This window comes from Bombus affinis, chromosome 6 (genome assembly GCF_024516045.1).
Source record: "Bombus affinis isolate iyBomAffi1 chromosome 6, iyBomAffi1.2, whole genome shotgun sequence".
Classification (NCBI taxonomy): Eukaryota; Metazoa; Arthropoda; class Insecta; order Hymenoptera; family Apidae; genus Bombus; species Bombus affinis.
In genome coordinates, this window is record NC_066349.1 from 12,707,368 (window position 1) to 12,725,567 (window position 18,200).

Below are 18,200 nucleotides of genomic sequence, written 5' to 3' on the forward strand. Positions count from 1 at the left end.
TCCAACGCGATAAGGCAGTTAACGTAAACAAAATTTGTTTATTGCGGTTGCAATAATTAGCTGCCAATTAGTGTCACTTAAGTGTCAATAGACAGCACCTAATAGTTGCAACCGTAGTAATTAAATTTTGTTCATGTTTATTGCCTTGTCTCGTCGAATAGACTATTAATGTTGAATTTTATCCCCAAATACAATTTGTAAGAGGCATATCTTAGTTTGGATTAGTTTATGATCACGCCATTTAGTAACTCGTGAATTATTTGCCGATCTTTTTGGTTAGCTTGTTGCTTTAACGCATAGGTTATACCAAGTGTTTTATATAAGATATAAAGTTAGTTAGAAGTAATTACCATGTATGACGATTATAGCGAGGTAAATATTACTTAAGTAAATATTTGTATTTTTTATCATATTATAGTGATTAATATTTATATTATTTTCAGTATGATGCTTATGACGATTATGGACCACCAGATGTTCATGGTGACCAGTATGACAGATTAGGTTATCGTCAAGTACCAGAAGTTGTACGAAATTTCCTGGTTTTCTTACGCAATTGTATAAATGAAGGAATGATTTTTGAGATTCAAAATCTTTATGAAACAACGTTCCCGAAAATCTCAGAACAATTGTTTGATAAGTCTTCCTGGCCAGATACTCAAACAATTGCACATATAGTTGACAGTGATCCAGTATTTCTTACTCTGTATAAAGAGCTTTATTATCGTCATATCTATGCTCGAATGCAAGGACCAACATTAGAACAACGTCTTGGTTCATTTTATAATTACTGTGATCTTTTTAACTATATTTTACGTCCAGAGACTCCAGTTCAATTAGAGCTACCCGATCAATGGTTATGGGAGCTTATTGATGAATTTGTTTACCAATTTCAGTCTTTTACTCAATATCGTGCTAATTTATCAAATAAAACACCTGAAGAAATTGAAAATTTAAATGCACATAGCAAAACATGGGATGTATTGTGTGTTTTGAATGTTTTACATTATTTAGTAGATAAATCAAAAATCAAAAGTCAATTAGAAGTATATGCAAGTGGTGGAGATCCAGATTCTGTTGCTGGTGTATTTGGAAGACACTCTTTATATAAAATGCTTGGATATTTTTCTCTTGTAGGATTATTACGTTTACATTCTCTTTTGGGAGATTATTATCAAGCCATTAAAGTATTAGAAAATGTTGAACTTTATAAAAAGAGTGCATACTCACATGTTCCTGGTTGTCAAATATCAACAGCATATTATGTTGGTTTTGCTTATATGATGATGCGGAGATATGCAGATGCAATCAGAACATTTTCTGGTATTTTATTATATATTCAAAGAACCAAACAGTTGTTTGCAACAAGAAGTTACCAAAATGATCAAATTAATAAGCAAACAGAGCAAATGTATCATTTATTAGCAATCTGTCTTGTTCTTCATCCACAATGTATAGATGACGGATTACAACAGGCGTTACGTGACAAAAATTATCACGAAAAAATGTATAAAATGCAATATGGAGATTTAGTTGAATTTGAATCATGCTTTCTATTTGCATGTCCAAAGTTTTTATCTCTTACACCACCAAACCCTGATAATCCAACTGAAGATTATGTTCGAGAAGCAATTAAGCATCAAACTCAAGTCTTTATGGATGAAGTTGTTCAACAAAAGATGTTACCAACTATTCGTTCATATTTAAAATTATATACTACTTTGCCATTAAGTAAATTAGCTACATTTATGTGTAGTAATACTAGACCAGATGAGAGCTGGGATTTAGATAAAGAAGTCAGTGCATTAACTATTCATCTATTGTGTTTTAAACATAAAATGAAGAATATTGTTTGGACAAAAGGTGCATCAGGATTAGATGGAAAATTTCAATCTGGCTCAGAGGTAATTTGTTATTTAATATGACATTGATTAATTCAATTTTATGTTTACTATCATTAAAAGATAATCACAATGCATGTTGTTACAGCTGGATTTTTATATAGATCACGATATGATTCATATTGCGGACACGAAAGTAGCTCATCGTTATGGGGACTTCTTCATTCGCAAAATTCTAAAATTTGAAGAATTAAATCGCAAGTTACATCATATAAAAATTTAAGTCTATACATTGATATCATTCTTACTAAAGAAAATAAAAAACATTGATTAATAATAAATATTTCTTTTATTTATTTAATCATAAGATTCAAGACATAATCTGTTAGCCTAAGACAGTTTGGAGGCACTATATATAATACAACTTTACATTAATTCTATACTTATACAATATTACTGCTCTTAGAAAAAAGGTATATAATGTTGAATATTTCTCAAGATAACATAAGTATTTTGCTTCATTATTAATATATAAAATATTTATGTATGTTTTTAATATTATAAAAGTAGGCATGACTAACAATCTATAATCTATTTTCTTGAAAAAAAAGGATTAAAAAGTAAAATATAATTAAATAATAACACTCATTTTTCTAGCGTTTTATAAACATGCACTGCTTCTTTTGATGTATTATATATTTAAAAATAATATTTGCACTATGTTTATAAATGTTTATAACATATTTAATGCAAAAAATTAATCGTTATACGAGACCACTATTATTTTCATTTTGTGTATTATTGTCAACTTTATCGTGCATTATTTTGCATGCTGCCGTTAAAATATTAGGTTGAAATAATGTAGATGGTGCTTTCAAATTATGAAGATAATGAAAGAACCGATTTCTTCTTTTATTATTGTTGTTAGCCCTTAATGCTTCTGCTCTACATATTGTTCTTACAGATGGGAGATAATCTGTAGCTATAATTTGATGGTCGAGCAATAACGATGTAGTTTGTGACAAGGCTTCATTTACTCCTTTATTTGACTGTTTTTTTAACATAATATTATCTTGATATTGTGTCCCATTGTAATCATTCAATTCCTCCTTACATATAATTTTACTACCTATCCATTCAGCTATTTCTAGACATATATTACTAGAAGCTGAATATGGAGCAGTATTTTCGACCAAAGATAAATTGGGTTGTGCCTTTATTTGCCACAGATTTAATGCACGATCTTCTATTTCAATTAGAGATGATAGTAAAGCTATATTATCTAATTTATTTGCTATATTATTTATTATGTTTTTGTCATCATTTGTTACTTCGTTACTTGCAACTCTTTTCCTTTTCCCCCTCTTAGTTGATTTAATTGCTGGCTTGTGTATATAATACCGTATATTTTGCCAAAATGAATTTTTAAAATTTATGGTCTGTTCCAATATTCGTGGTGGGCCAGATAACAATAAATATTGTAACTGTAATATAGCTTTTCGTAAATCACCGCTTTGCAATAACTCCTATAAATAAGAAAAATTTTAGTATTTACAATTTCATTTCTATAAAATTAATAAAATAATGCATATTAATTTTACTTATACATCATATAAGTAAAACTTACTGTTATGCAATTAGATGGAAGTCTATAACCAGTTTCTGCCAATGAAATTAATTCTAATAAAACACAAACTCTATTTCCAACAGGCTCTTGAAAATAAATTCTGTTTTGTTGAGGTGCCATTTTAGTGAGATGGGAACAAACGTCTCTACACGTCATAACAATTGGACGCTTTGAATTTGATGCTAATTGATATGCAGCAGAAATAAAACCTTCATCTTCTTCAAATATAATATCAACATCTTCTAAAAGAATGAGCGAGTTTTGTGGTATTTTCTTTGGCATAATTTCATCTGAAACTAGGTCACAAAATACAGACGTTTTCTCATCTTTCTTAATTCGATGTGATTTAGTTGCTTCTTCTAATTCTTTTAAAAGCTTTTTCCCTGTTCTTCTAGATGATGCATTTAACTCTAATACACTAAAAAGAACATTTTATTATATATATATATACACAAATTATATAACATTCTTAATCTTACACGTTAATTTAATATAATTTTTTAATACTAACGTGTAACCAAATTCATCTGCTAGTGCATATACACTCGCAGTCTTACCACAGCCATGTGGTCCGAGTAATACAGCTACTTGATTATTTTCACTAATTCTTGTTTGACAACTATCAGATGAATAAAATTCATCTCCACTGCTAACATCCTCATTAGTAAACATTGGTTTCCACCCAAGCAGCCATTCCCTCAATTTTGCTACTGCTTCTTCGTTTCCAACTATTTCCTGAGAACATTTTGGTCTGTATTTGTAAGTCCAACTACAGTATTCAAATTGATCCTTCTTAGTTTTGTATTCTATTATTTCTTTTTTTCCCGATTGTTTATTTCTTTTAGTTTTTGTTCTAGGAGATACTATTTTATTAGGTTCTTCCTTGACAATAAGTGAAATAACATCCCACATGTCTTTTACATTTGAACAATGCTTTTCAATATCTGTTAATACTTCTTGAATTTTCGGTTTGTTAATTTTTTCTAAAGTTTTCAATTTTTTCTTGGAAAAATCTATTAAAGATTTAAAATCGTTTATGTCTATAATTGGAACATAATTCTTACAGATTTCTTTTGGGATATTAAAAATGTTAGTTTCATGCCAAGATAAATTATTTAACTGTGTAACATGACTAATAAGTGGAAATGGTAGTATACTACAAACATTTACTTTCCGATTTTTATTTTTACTATTATTATCTGTCATATCTGGCTGTAAAAACAATCGTCGTGCTGCAATTATTTCTGGATTTGGCTTTTTCCGTTTGGTAAATAAAGGAGCTAATTTATCAAATGTTCTTTTTTTTAAACTGTTGTCTTTGATAATCATACAATCCTCTTCACTTTGTTTATTTTCTGTAGTATATTCTAAATTAGTGTTACTATAGTTCCTTACGTTACTATTTTTTATCAAAGTTGAATTATGTTTATCACACTTAATAAATTTCTGTTTATTCTCAGATTTGTTATTTAAACATTTATTGTTATTTTTTGAGCTTTCCGAATGTTCATGTCTCTCTAGCTTTAATTTTGTATATTCATCTGCTGGCTTTGATATTCCTTTTACATTCCTATTTTTTGTTGATAAGTTTTCTGAATCTAGATTTCTAGTCGATCCGCATTTTTTATAATTTTTCATATCTAATTTAACCTTATTTCTTGGTGAGAATAATTCTTCATCACTGGTATCACCTATTTAAAAAGTAAATAATTTATTTTAAAAAGTATACAATAAAATGTATGTATAATAAAATATTAAAATAAAAAGTCAGCGATCAAAGTGTAAAAGCTCACTGCCATCAACCAAAATATTTGATTTTGGGAGACTCCCATATATTTTTTTACATCATATGTATTTCTCTCTCTTCCTCTCTCTTTTATATAATGAATTAAATCTTTTATATAATGAATTAGAAGTAATATTTTGGTTTCAAATACCTGCTGAAGCATTTTCATTTTTGTAAGTTTGAAGTTTGATTCGCAATGACCATCTATGCTTGTGATTCTGTTCATTTTGTTGCTTTTTTTTATTATTCAAGATATTAATGTTTTCAGATTCTATGATTCTAATGTCATCCATTTGAGATAATTCTAATTTATTAGGTTTCTTATTTGTTTGTATTGTACTACTTAAATCTGACTTATATAATTCACATCTAGCATTGTTTTCTGTCATATGTACATCAGCTTTTACTACAATAGTGGACATATTTGCCATATTTGTATGTACTAAATCCACTGGAATTTTGCTATATTGTATAAAATAAACATAAAAAGAAATATTGAAAATAAAAGAAATTCATAGTTCAAGAGAAAAATGAGGAACTACTAATTCCTTACCTGAAATAATTTAATAAACTACCACCTGATTGCTTATGATTTAAAATAGTTGTACTCATGTTACTATCCTTTCTCTCTCCACCTTTAAACAGCTTTATACGATTTTGTATTATTTGTTCTATTTTTTCACCTTCTTCCATCTCTGCAAGTTTTCTTTTAGAATATCCTTTCTTATCAGCTAACGCTATTAGTTTTTCTTTAGAACGTTTTAATCTCTCTCTATACTCTTCTGATTTTCTGCTATTTACTTCTTCATTTTGAGGAAGAACTTTTATTGGTGAGACATATTGAACTACCTTATTACGATTCATTAGAATTTGAAAAGCATTTGATTCTTCCCTACTATTCTCAATTTCATTATTAGAATCAATAGTTACTACCTCTATATCATCAATAACTTCTCTACTTTTAAGTGTATTATCTATGCTTACATCTTCACTAATGTTTGTCTTATTACTCAATTCTTTTCTATGCTTTTTATTACTGCTTAATCGAGTTTTAACATTACCTTCTTTACTTTGCTCTCTATTTTTTATATCAAAATCATTTGTTCCTAAATTTAGATAACTTGAAGCTTGATCTGTTGATTTATTTCGTTTGGAGGGCTTTCGAACACTTTTTGGAAAAGATTTTTTTGGTGTTTCATATGAATCTTTATCTTCGTTATTTATCTTAGCAAATGGACTAGGCGTTTTATCAATCATATCACTGCTATTATCCATAATATCACATACTCTTTCGTTAGAATTCGTTCGAGATATTTTAATTTTAACACGATTACGTTTTCCTTTAGAATCCTTTCTATACTTCGTTTCTTTTTTCGTATCATTATCAGAATGTATCGATACGTCATTATTAGACTGTACATTGTCCTCAAAATACTGTGTAATATTCCTCATCCTTCATTACTACCTGAAAAAAACTTCGAAAATATGAAAATTACGGTAAAAGCAATTGATATAAAATTTGCTATTTGTACAGCAATAGTATAAGATTTTGGCGCCACGACACATGTGTAATGTGTATACTACAGATATGGATTTGATTATAATATTACCATCATTTGCTTTAGAACTCTGTTGGCAATATTACAAATTAAATTCCTCAGTTAGGTTATTTCTACTTTTCACAAGCAAATTTTTGCATATATATCTTAATTTATAATAAAATAAAGCAACGAAACAATATCACATAAATATATGTACTTTATTTTATCTTATATAGAAGATATTTACTTGGTTCTCATCAGTGATCAGTGATCTTAGTCATAAAAGTAATTTTATGAGATATAAAAAAAAAACTATAAAGTAATGTAAAATTTTAGAAATTATTTATTTAATTCTTAGAAAATATTTATATTAAATTATTAAAAAACGTAATATTTTTATATTACGATTTTACAGGCATTTAAGTGAAAAAAAATTATATAATTATTGTTCACTGATAAGTATGTAAGCATATATAAAAGTTATTTATAATATAGGTCCACCTTTTGAATTTTATTATAAAACATGAATCTCTAATTTTGTATAAAATTTGTTTGCTTCCAGATTGTTATATTATCCATGAACTTAAGAATTTAATTTCTATTATCTATCCAATGAGATGAAAGAATAAACATAAACAAAATGTGATTACTGTTGCTGCAGCTATTGGTTGCCTACTAGTGAAACTTGGGTGTTACTAGCCGGCAGTAATAACATTTTGTTTACTTTTACCAAAGAAGAAATGAAAGTACCCACGTTTATGGTTCTGGTGACTTCCAGACTAGTGCTGCATCACGTGGCTAAGTGCTGAAGGTGACATATGCTAGCATATACAAGATCCTATAGAATTAGGGATCTGCCACGTTTGGTTATACGCTAGCATAGACAAGAACCTATTGAGTTCCGCGCTACAAGAACTTATTTAATTGTACGATTCTACGGAAAAATTCATGTCTACTTTCCTATCCAAGACAGACAAATACGAAAATAACAAAATCAGAAAATAATTAAACTAATTGTGTTACCTAAAAAAGAAAAATTAATTGTTTACTATATTTCTTTTAGAGGAAAAAAAGAGAATATTCTCTTTCAGAGGATAATAGATCAGTGGAATGATGCAATAATTTTAATATATACACCATTTAGATTTAACGTTAACCCTTAGCAATGGTACTGGTATGAATATTTTTTCATTGGTACGTACAATGGCATTTATTAAGACAAATTCAATGACCTTGCATATGAGATTATTTACTGTTGTAAACTGTTATAAATTCGTCAGTTTCTAAGGAATCAAGTGAGCCGGAGTCGCGCAGCTACCAGCTATTAGGTTATTCTAAATGCTAGAAACAAATATCGAATGTCTTAACTCCTATGATGCTTCACAAATTACCAAACATTACTGAATCGCGAAAACTCAAACTTTAGTCAACATACTTTAGTCGAACAATTGGAGTGCTAAACATGTATATGACAGTTTCATTTTATTTTGTTTGATGCTTTAAGTTTTTAACTGAACTTCGGTTTTTGAGCGCCAATCTTATAACTTGTTTTCCATCTTCTGATAGTACTCGATGAATAGAGACTATAACATCATATGTCACACCACATGTGTGTTATCACATCTAAAATATAACAGCTTTTAATGTATTTTAGAGACAAAATTCAAATCCAATTTGTGAGATTCAAATCCAGAGACAGTTTGTGGATAAAAACCTAACCTACATTGACACATGCGTTCGTAGTCAATCTATATACATCAGTTCCACCGTACGATTATAAGATTTACGACCCGGTATTTACTACTGAGGCAAGGAAAGGCGAAAGTATAAAATTTGAAAATATGGCTATGACGATCATTTTTTACCCGAAATATATAAAGTAAATCCTACAAAAAATAGACTACGAGTAGAAAAAAGATGTTTTGGTGAATAATGCCGCACTCGAACCACCAAAAGTTTATTAGAAAATGAAGAAGAAAAACAAGATGTACAAGAAAGACAGCTCATAATCGAAAAACAGCTGATGAGAAAAGAAGAAGAACAAGAAAAAAAGAACGACATCAACAGCACCACTGCCATTACCAACAACAGCAAGAGACAGGAGAAGGAGAAGTAAAAGAAGGAGGAAATGAATTATTTATTAATAAGCCAATGCTGGACTATACAAAAGTGCTGTTAAGATTCTGTGACAATGAGAATTCAATGGAGTGACTAGCAATTGAACAGCAGACAAACTGTGATGTACAAGTTAAGCCAGCTTATGAAACAATGGTGCTCTGTATCTTTCATTTTCCGAAGAACCAATTCCTTCAATGATTTTAGAAATATCCAAAGGAGAGGTTTCCGTTAAAGCTGAGGGAAATCTGCACCCGAAAAGACATTAAGGAAGAAGGACGCAAGTCTCAAGAGTGACGAGAAAGGGCAAAAAGCAATTGGGATTTCCTCGAAGGCAGAAGTTTACACTTGGATAGTTTGGATGGTTTTCTTTTGTAAGATGGTCTATTGGTATAGAGATACCATATATATTAGGTATATTTGATATTTGTAAATGTATTGGTTATTTTCTTCATTGTTTGTTAATAAATTATTATATTCTGACATTTTGTACTATTTCTAACTCTTCTTTATATGTGTTATCGTTCTTCCAAATTATCGTATCTTCGTGTAAAAAATTCATAGATATATTAAATTTTCATAAAAATTTGCGATTTTCTTCCGAAATGAAATTTTCGCTATCAATATTGGCATAATTTTCTATATTTTTTAAAATAATTTTTTTGGTAGGGAGTTATAATTGGCTATTTTTTAAATTTTCATTGAAAGATTTTGTATTTTCATTTCATCTTTCACTTTCATTTAATCTTTCTCCTGCTTTTTCGTCATTCTTTCACTGGATACGAAATGAGAATTGTCGTCTGTTTTCAGTATAATATGAAATGTTCATTTTGATATAATCCACCAAATTTTAAGACAATCAAAATTCATAAAATCAATAAATTTAGCCAGTAATGAAAGTCAGATGGATAAAAAACGTGGTTAGTTACATGGTTACACAAATTAGTTGTTACATCTTTATGTCCTTACATATTGCCTATAGTCAATTTTCTCCCTACTTTTACTAACTCATTTCCGTGAACGAAGTGTAAGGTGATCATACTTTTAAACCAAGGTTTTACTTTAAAATGTGGAGTGTTTATTTACTATTTGCAATTTTTCCAATTCTGTTTTTAATTAGACAATTATGTTTAAATCTATATAAAGAACATAAAAATGTTTGTATTGTTGTTCTTGGAGATTTGGGTAGGAGTCCTAGAATGCAATACCATGCGATGTCATTTGCAAAAGAAGGTTACACAGTGGATTTTATAGGTTATCCCGGTTCATTACCTTTAAAAGAAATAAGAGAAAATTCTTCTATACATATTTATTACCTTCATCCTCCCCCAGATATAGAAGATAGTACGTATGTACTTGTATAACGAGTAAATACTTTTATAATTTATGTTGATTAATTTTATTTAAAATAAACACTTTTATTTCTTTTGTCTTTATGTTTTATTTTATAATTGTATAATACAATTTGTTTGAAGTAATAACTGTATGTATATATATATTTGTAGAATAAAAGAGTTTTTTGTCATATTTCAGGATTGTCTCGTTTACCTTATTATGTAGTAAAAACGATATGGCAAACATCTAACCTTATATGGATATTATTCACTAAACATATATCAAATTACATATTAATACAAAATCCACCGGCAATACCAACGATTCTAGTTTGTTGGTTTTATTCCATGGTTGTTGATTCAAAATTTATTATTGATTGGCATAATTATGCACATACTCTTATGGCATTAACACTAAAAAATGACCATTTACTTGTAAAATTTGCAAAAGCAATTGAAACATATTTTGGTTCTAAGGCACATTATAATTTTTGTGTGTCTCAAGCAATGAAGGAAGATTTACAATTGAAATGGGGCATCAAGTTAGTGTTTTCATATATAAAATAATTCTTAGTTTGGAATTTATTATTCAGTATCTTTTTCTTCTTTAGAGCTGAGGTATTATATGATCGACCATCAAATGAATTTCAGCCTATATCATTAACAGAAAAACATACATTTTTATTAAAATTAAGTGAAAAATATAATGTATTAAGAGGTTCTGAAGAGAACTCAACTGTATTTACGAAATATGTAGAAAATGAAGCACAATTGTACCCTAAAAGGCCTGGGTTTATTATATCAAGTACAAGTTGGACGGAAGATGAAGATTTTTCAATATTGTTAAATGCATTACAGGGTATGTTATATTATTATGATCATTAATTGATGATATCAATTATTACCATTTACTATTAAATTATTTATTGTTATATTTAAAACTTTTTATTTCACAGAATATGAAAATGCATTTGAACAAGATATTTGTAAACTACCAGATTTGATTTGTATGATAACTGGTAAAGGTCCTTTGAAAGAATTTTATATGGCTATTATAAAACTAAAGAATTGGAAACATGTCATAATCATGACACCATGGCTTGAAAGTGAAGACTATCCTAAAATGTTAGGTACTAAAATCTAATATAAAATTTTGTATTTATTCTAATATATTTTTGTATATAAGAAGCATAATTTACGTTTATAGCCAGTGCGGATTTAGGCATTTGTCTCCACATATCATCTAGTGGATTGGACTTACCTATGAAAATTATTGATATGTTTGGTTGTGAACTTCCAGTTTGTGCATATAACTTCAAATGGTAAGCAGAACATTATAATATATTATAATTAGATTATTTTATTTATTGTACTTATTGAAGTTTATGTATTATGCTTTCAAAAGTTTTGAATCTATAAATGTTAAAATTTTATATGTAGATTTTTTGTACAGTACATTTATCTTTTAGTTTATCAGAACTTGTTAAACACAAGGAAAATGGAATGATTTTTTCGAATGACAAAGAACTAGCAGAACAATTGAAATCATGGTTTGAAGATTTTCCTAATAACGGTATTCAACACCAATTGGATATAAAATTTCGAGAGGAGTTACATAAATTTCAAAAAAATCGGTGGCATGGTAACTGGTCTTCTATTGCCTTACCTTATTTTAATCAATAATTTATGACTGTAACTTCGTTAGTGCATATATTTTTTTTATTATAGCTTTTATAATATATATTTCGTTAATTTATATGTTTTATTTTTTCTAACCTTTACATTTTTCTCATTACTTACTTAATTGGAAACTTTTGTCATCATCTTTTTTTAATTGTCTAAAGTAGTTAATTTAAAAGATAAATCCTATTGGTCTAATCATTTTGGTAAGAACAAAATATAATTTTAATAAATAAGTTTGGTCTTAAGTGTTATTAAATTGTGAATGTAGGTAAGTATACAATGTGGTCAATTTATTATTGATAGCGCTTTTCTCATAAATGGCAAATATACCAAAGTAATGAAAGAAAAATACAATACATCAATATTTTATGCTTATAATATTTAAAAAAAAAGAAATGATTTTTTATTTTTTAACTGAAATGTTGTTTATTCTTTTACACAATATGAAAGTAACTATCAAAGTCATACAAGATCATGAATTTTATATGTGATAAAAGACATTTATTTTGGATTGTGATACAGACAGAATATCAATATTTTTTAGTTAATATTTTTCAGTCATAAAAATAACTTATACATAAATTTCACTGCATGAAAGATATATAAGGCTCGATCTTTTCAAATTATTCAAAATTCTGTGTAAAAAATAGAAACGATAGTATGATTATATTTAAATTTAAAAAGAATGATTCTGCATCAGGTACAAAGTGTTTAAACTAAGAGACGTTCAATCTCTTGTTGTATAGCCTGAATCTGTGGTTTTAATTGCGATCCTTCATTAACTGTCACAGAGCAAGCAACAACAGGCCTAGATACACCACAAGCACGACCTAGAGCTTGTTTGCTTCTAACAAATACATATGGTACATTTTTATCTTCGCACAATAATGGCAAATGCAGCAAAATTTCTAGAGGTTCTGCATCTGCAGCCATTACGATAAATTCTGATAAGCCACGATTTAATGTTTTTGTTGCTTCATTAGCTCCTTTCCTTAATTGTTTATAATTCATGGCTTGTTGCACTAAATTCAAAATTTTTGAAGTCAAAGTAGCGTCTGCTAAAGGATATGCTTTAGGGTTAACTTCATCTCCCTATAAAAGATATTTAAATAATTAGGAAAGAGTAATATTCTTTTGAAAAAATATATATTTTGACTTAACATCGATATATAAACAAATATAAATAATTATAATTATTTTCATTTATATTAACTGAAAGTTGGTAAATATCACGTGTGAAACTTAACCTATAAGGTTACACGTGGATAAAAGAGAACAAATAATTGTAAGTATGAATTATAAATAACAACTTACCATTTTTGCTGATCAAATTATGTTTTGAAATATATCTTAAAAAGAATAGTTTGTTAGAAATTAATTGCTCCTCTCCGCGATTATTTTTACTTAAAAACCGCTTCACTGAGGATAGAACTCAAACAATCGCTTTAAACTGCGGCAGCCCAATCGCGGTTGGCTTCACTTATACAAGGTGTCACATTTAAATTGATCTCAAGAGTAATTTCAACAGTGATTTCAGAGGATATGTATCGAGATATTATCAAAACGTAAAAGTTGAATGGTTTTTATGGATACGTATTTGATGAATAATATTTTTATCGGCAGATGTATAGAAAATAGATAAAAGAGACATATCGCTTCTTCTTTAGATGAATAAATAAATCATTTGAATAAATAAATAAATCAATCATTTGTTCATTTTGTAAAAGCGTTACTATATAGTGGATCCTATGTATAATATGCATACTAATATATACATGTGCGTATTATATACATATTTCTTTATCATTACCAAATAATTATCTCAATGCAAAATATTATTTTATAAGTAACATTATTAATCTTTTATGTTTATACATAAACTGTTCATATCAATTACATCGAAAAATATGATTTGTTTATCTTTTCCAAAAATGCTTTATGCAAACAGTATGTTTGAGAATTTCCTTCTGTACATACGTTTCTTTGGACATTAGAGCATACTTTTGTACCTATTGGTTCTTTCTTTTCATTCCTGCAATTTAGAATATATAAATCGCATTCACATGCTCACACGCGCGCGCATAGGAAATGTCAGACATTATAGGCATGATAGAAAACAATACATATACATATATATATGCAAACATTTTATTTCATGGTAAAATATGTAATATCTTACTCAAAAATATTGGTTGTGTATTTCTCTGGTATTTTCTCAATCATTCCACATTGCATTATATTCCACGAAAGGTCTATAATACTAGGCACACATATTAAGTCATTTATAGTTTCAGATTTTTCATCACGAATAGTATCTTCACTTTCATTTTCGATTTGTTTGGTTTCTTGATAATCTGTCATGTACACCATGCTCGAAATATTAAGAAATAGTAAAAAATATATCGCTATGCATATGTAATATTAAAAATTACAATATTAAACAATGTATATATTAACAAATATATTACTATATTTAACCTATATAAGGTATTTTATAATTTAAAAATGATACGTTTCGTAATTGTACGTGTACTCTGTTGGAACTTGTAATTTCATGTATGAATTCTAATTTGAATAAAGTGTAGCAGAAGTGTAGCAGAACAGTAATATTTATAAAAAGACACGAATAAAAATCGTACGCCTTCAAAATGACCGCTAATGATGGAGTTCTATGTAGAATAAGATTCTTAAAGTTCTATGTAGTATTAACAATTTACTTTTTAAGCAAACACATTGCGGAAGAATTAAAGTCATATTGTATCCAAGCGGTGCCGAATCTTTTCCTTTTATTCGTTGCTCTTCTCTAGGATGAGGTTCAAATAGATCCAGATACATGTTTGTGTCTCCACCATTTTCTACACAATTAAGCAGTTTCTCGCATGAATCTGTTAATTTCGTTTCAGAAGTATCTGTCAATTTTTGAATTTCTTTCCAATTCGTGCAACAATCTAAACAGTCTTCGCTCAACGATTTTAATTTTCTTTCGTTTTCTAAGCAGATGCATGATGCTTCGTCCTTACATGTACAATGACTGCTTTCTTTCCTGATGGTTCCACAAATTGATAGAATAGTAAATTCTGTGGAATTTCTGCATATGCCGTCTTCCTTTTCTATAGTTCTATTGTTTCTCTAAACATAAGTAAATTTATAGCTAGATAAATTATTTTTTTGTTGCATTTTTTACATATTTCCTTGTTTTAAAATTTTTGCCTTCCATCATCTTCGTGTGCAGTAATCTTACGAGTATCACGATAATATATATCTTTTATTTTGAAGTTCTGTTTAGTTAATGATTAATGGAGGGGGACGATTTGAATTCAAAGAGTTGTTGATCGAGAAGTGAGAGTGGATCGAGAGGTCAGGGTTAATCGAGGAGTCGAAGAGTAGAGTGGTTAGCGTTGTCGAGTTGCGAGAGGTGTTAGCGTTGTTGAGAGTGGAGTTGTTAGCGTTGTCGGGTTGCGTGAGTTACTAGCGTAGCTGAGAGATTGAGTTGTTGGCGTTGTCCAGTTGCGAGAGTGATCGAATTAGAGTAAGACTGTTACATTTAGTTCCATATTAAACAATCATTGTTCTCTGTCTCATTAATATCTGTATAACTAATTTATTGTAAATAAATTACAAATAATAAATAGTATCAAAAAAATTTTATACCTAAATTTTCCGCGATACTACAATATGATATACACATTTAATCAATTATAATTAATTATATTATAATTAAAAAAGTGGTTTTTAATTTTGTTATCTATGACGCACTATTCCGACAAATCTAAGAAAGTTATGAGTTAATAAATATAATAGGCCACTTTTATTGTAAAATTATAGATGTTGTCATTTAATAACTTCAATAAAAAATTGGCATTTTAAAACTTTCCTAATTTTTAAAAAATAGGATTTTAGGTAAAAAGGTCTTAAAAAATTCCTAGGTATGTAACACTATAGCTCGAGTATCTCAAATTTTTACCATAATTTCTTATAGGATAGAGCAAAAGAAATCAAACATAGCCTGTAAATCATGTTTAAGCTTGTAATCATGATCAATAACTATCCTAATAATAGAGGTAGGGTGCTAAAACTTGGTCGAAATGGATTTCCTACGAAGCTCTTTCGATTGACGTTTGACAATTTTAATTTGATTTAAATACGCTTCTAATATGTTTATTCGGCTATGCCCTTTTATTAAAGAGCATTTCGAAAAGAACTTAAAATGAATGATTATTATTTACCGATTTCTTTGACCACTTATCTGTCTTCGTGCATGGCGGTAAAAGTCCAATATACGCGTTGCGTGGAGAATTGATAAAGTATTTATTGCCATTTCCCTTCAAATTAATTACTCCATTATACCTCGTTGTACCATACGCTGGTATAGGGCCAGTATTTCTCGTAGTACAATTTACTAACATTTCTTTATGAAACTTTTCGACTTAGATTGGACATACAGATTTTCTAAAGATATATGAATGTGAATAATTCATTATATCACTCAGTTAGTTTTTAAAAAATGTTCAATATATAGAACTGTTTAATTTTAATGGTTTATACAATAGTTTATACAAACATTGGAATTCACATGATCTTCGATAATTTATGTTGACCAAAGATAGAAATTTAACATGATCCTAAAAATTTGTAATTAATTTTCTCTGGTTAATAATTTACCGACTGATGAATTTGCTATACATATGTGAAATCATAGAAAGCAATGACTGGCTATGAAAACACGGAAATCGATATTGCAGCGCATCTGCTTCAGGGCAAACCTGGAGAGATATGAATACAGTTTTAGGAGTTTGAATTAGAACAGAACATGGATATGAATTGACACTATCTGAAATATTACATATTTGAAATAACGTATTATTTTATAACGATTTTATTTTTCAAAAACATTTGTGACTTAATATTTTGGGAAATAATTTTCAAAGAATAATTATTTTGCGTTTGAAATATTTACATATTTATATAAATACCAATTCAAAGTATATCGTGGGATTAATACTAAACCTACTGACACTTCGAGTATACCTATTCCTACCGTGTGCGGTTAAAATGACCGGTGATTAAAGATGTAATAGTTTTTATGATTTAACTTAGATAATGGTTAATTTATGACTAAATGTATATAAAATGATGAACTATCATGTAATTTCGTCTAAATTTACATTCGTTTAATTTCAATTATAGACTTAAATAAAATTACACTTTTATTTATATAGAGATATATCTTATTCAACTTCGCTGCATTTTTTACAAATTATCTTATTATCATATTTCCAATACATATTTCCCGCATCTTAAATAAATTTTCGTAATTTTGTAACCTTTACAACTTTTAACTTGACAAGTTTTTTGTAGTAAGTAATCTAAACTTGTTGATAGTTTTATTGCATGGCTTTCTTCCCGCGATTCTTTATATAAAAGTAATGTATGCATCAGGTTTATAACAATTTTGTGAATTCTCTATAAAAACCTAATCCATGCTGTAGATACCATTGCAAATTTATTGGTTCATAAATGGCTTCTTTCGCTCTTCTTATCAAATCGTATAAACCTCATAATTTCAGCAAAGTCATTCCTGCTCGTTGTTTTTGAAAAAAATGTAGGTCTCCAAATTTTATTCCACAAATATGGAACATCTAAATTCTTTGCCTGATATGCACCTCGGGCATATAGCAGAGCAATAAATGCATCTATTTGCCGTATTTGCTAAATGCTGTCTTTACTTGTCCTTTCATTATATGCCGTTTAGCATATCCCTAAAAATATTATAAACTGATGTCCTGGCAAGTTTGGGACTCTCATCTATTTCTTTCCAAACTGTCCCATTGGGCCCAGTTTCGATACGTTGGTTCTCTACATTAGTTTTACTCTTTGCTGTCAACGATAATATTTTTTCCTTTTTGCCCTGGACGTGAACGCTTATTTATAAATAATATTCAACTCTGATTCGGTTGTAAATAGCTTTTCACGTGTTTCCATGCCGTTTTCAGTTGCTGAAGTTTCTTGTTCATCGCATACTGAACAGTCTTCTTCTATGTCCGTTATATTTTTTTTTTAAGTCGTGAAATTTTTAGGGTAAATATTTATCACAGAATAACACCATGTACGGAGTACAAAATTATTGTCAAATTTGATATGCTTTACTTTTGCTTTTATGACAACTTTACACAAAACGCTCTGAGATGCTTTCTATTTGAATTTTAGAGATAACAAGGTTAAATGTTGACTGATCGATTAACAAACTGAGATCTAGGAGGAGAACATATTGAT

The 18,200-nt window shown here is 28.6% G+C and overlaps 4 protein-coding genes and 1 long non-coding RNA gene across 10 annotated transcripts; 3 read left to right on the forward strand and 2 right to left on the reverse strand.

The window, feature by feature from the left end:
* Window positions 1–122: 122 nt before the first annotated feature.
* On the forward strand, window positions 123–2,182 carry LOC126917519 (eukaryotic translation initiation factor 3 subunit L). Its single transcript, XM_050724446.1, has 3 exons — window positions 123–372; window positions 444–1,904; window positions 1,990–2,182. Exons 1-3 carry the CDS (start codon window positions 352–354, stop codon window positions 2,122–2,124), a joined length of 1,617 nt encoding a protein of 538 aa, XP_050580403.1. The 5' UTR covers window positions 123–351; the 3' UTR covers window positions 2,125–2,182.
* Window positions 2,172–7,470, reverse strand: LOC126917516 (ATPase family AAA domain-containing protein 5). Of its 5 annotated transcripts, none has more exons than XM_050724433.1 (6): window positions 7,446–7,470; window positions 5,808–6,719; window positions 5,406–5,716; window positions 3,980–5,159; window positions 3,469–3,886; window positions 2,172–3,367 (listed from the first exon to the last, which is right to left on the reverse strand). In XM_050724433.1, exons 2-6 carry the CDS (start codon window positions 6,704–6,706, stop codon window positions 2,606–2,608), a joined length of 3,570 nt encoding a protein of 1,189 aa, XP_050580390.1. In that variant the 5' UTR covers window positions 6,707–6,719; window positions 7,446–7,470; the 3' UTR covers window positions 2,172–2,605. The 5 variants fall into 5 exon arrangements, with proteins under 5 accessions (XP_050580390.1, XP_050580388.1, XP_050580389.1 ...); XM_050724431.1 differs by lacking the exon at window positions 7,446–7,470 and adding an exon at window positions 7,297–7,434; XM_050724432.1 differs by lacking the exon at window positions 7,446–7,470 and adding an exon at window positions 7,297–7,426 and having other exon boundaries at window positions 5,808–6,729.
* LOC126917534 (uncharacterized) lies at window positions 7,415–9,393 on the forward strand. Its single transcript, XR_007710978.1, has 2 exons — window positions 7,415–7,989; window positions 8,450–9,393. It is a non-coding gene; the product is annotated as an uncharacterized LOC126917534 (long non-coding RNA).
* Window positions 9,394–9,714: 321 nt separating this feature from the next.
* On the forward strand, window positions 9,715–12,000 carry LOC126917520 (chitobiosyldiphosphodolichol beta-mannosyltransferase). 2 transcript variants are annotated; one of them, XM_050724448.1, is made up of 6 exons: window positions 9,715–9,830; window positions 10,444–10,786; window positions 10,856–11,103; window positions 11,201–11,374; window positions 11,452–11,566; window positions 11,714–12,000. In XM_050724448.1, the coding sequence occupies exons 1-6, from the start codon at window positions 9,815–9,817 to the stop codon at window positions 11,925–11,927; spliced, it is 1,110 nt and encodes a 369-aa protein (XP_050580405.1). In that variant the 5' UTR covers window positions 9,715–9,814; the 3' UTR covers window positions 11,928–12,000. The 2 variants fall into 2 exon arrangements, with proteins under 2 accessions (XP_050580405.1, XP_050580404.1); XM_050724447.1 differs by lacking the exon at window positions 9,715–9,830 and adding an exon at window positions 9,837–10,254.
* Window positions 12,001–12,406: 406 nt separating this feature from the next.
* Window positions 12,407–13,529, reverse strand: LOC126917532 (NHP2-like protein 1). Its single transcript, XM_050724473.1, has 2 exons — window positions 13,242–13,529; window positions 12,407–13,019 (listed from the first exon to the last, which is right to left on the reverse strand). Exons 1-2 carry the CDS (start codon window positions 13,242–13,244, stop codon window positions 12,639–12,641), a joined length of 384 nt encoding a protein of 127 aa, XP_050580430.1. The 5' UTR covers window positions 13,245–13,529; the 3' UTR covers window positions 12,407–12,638.
* Window positions 13,530–18,200: the final 4,671 nt, after the last annotated feature.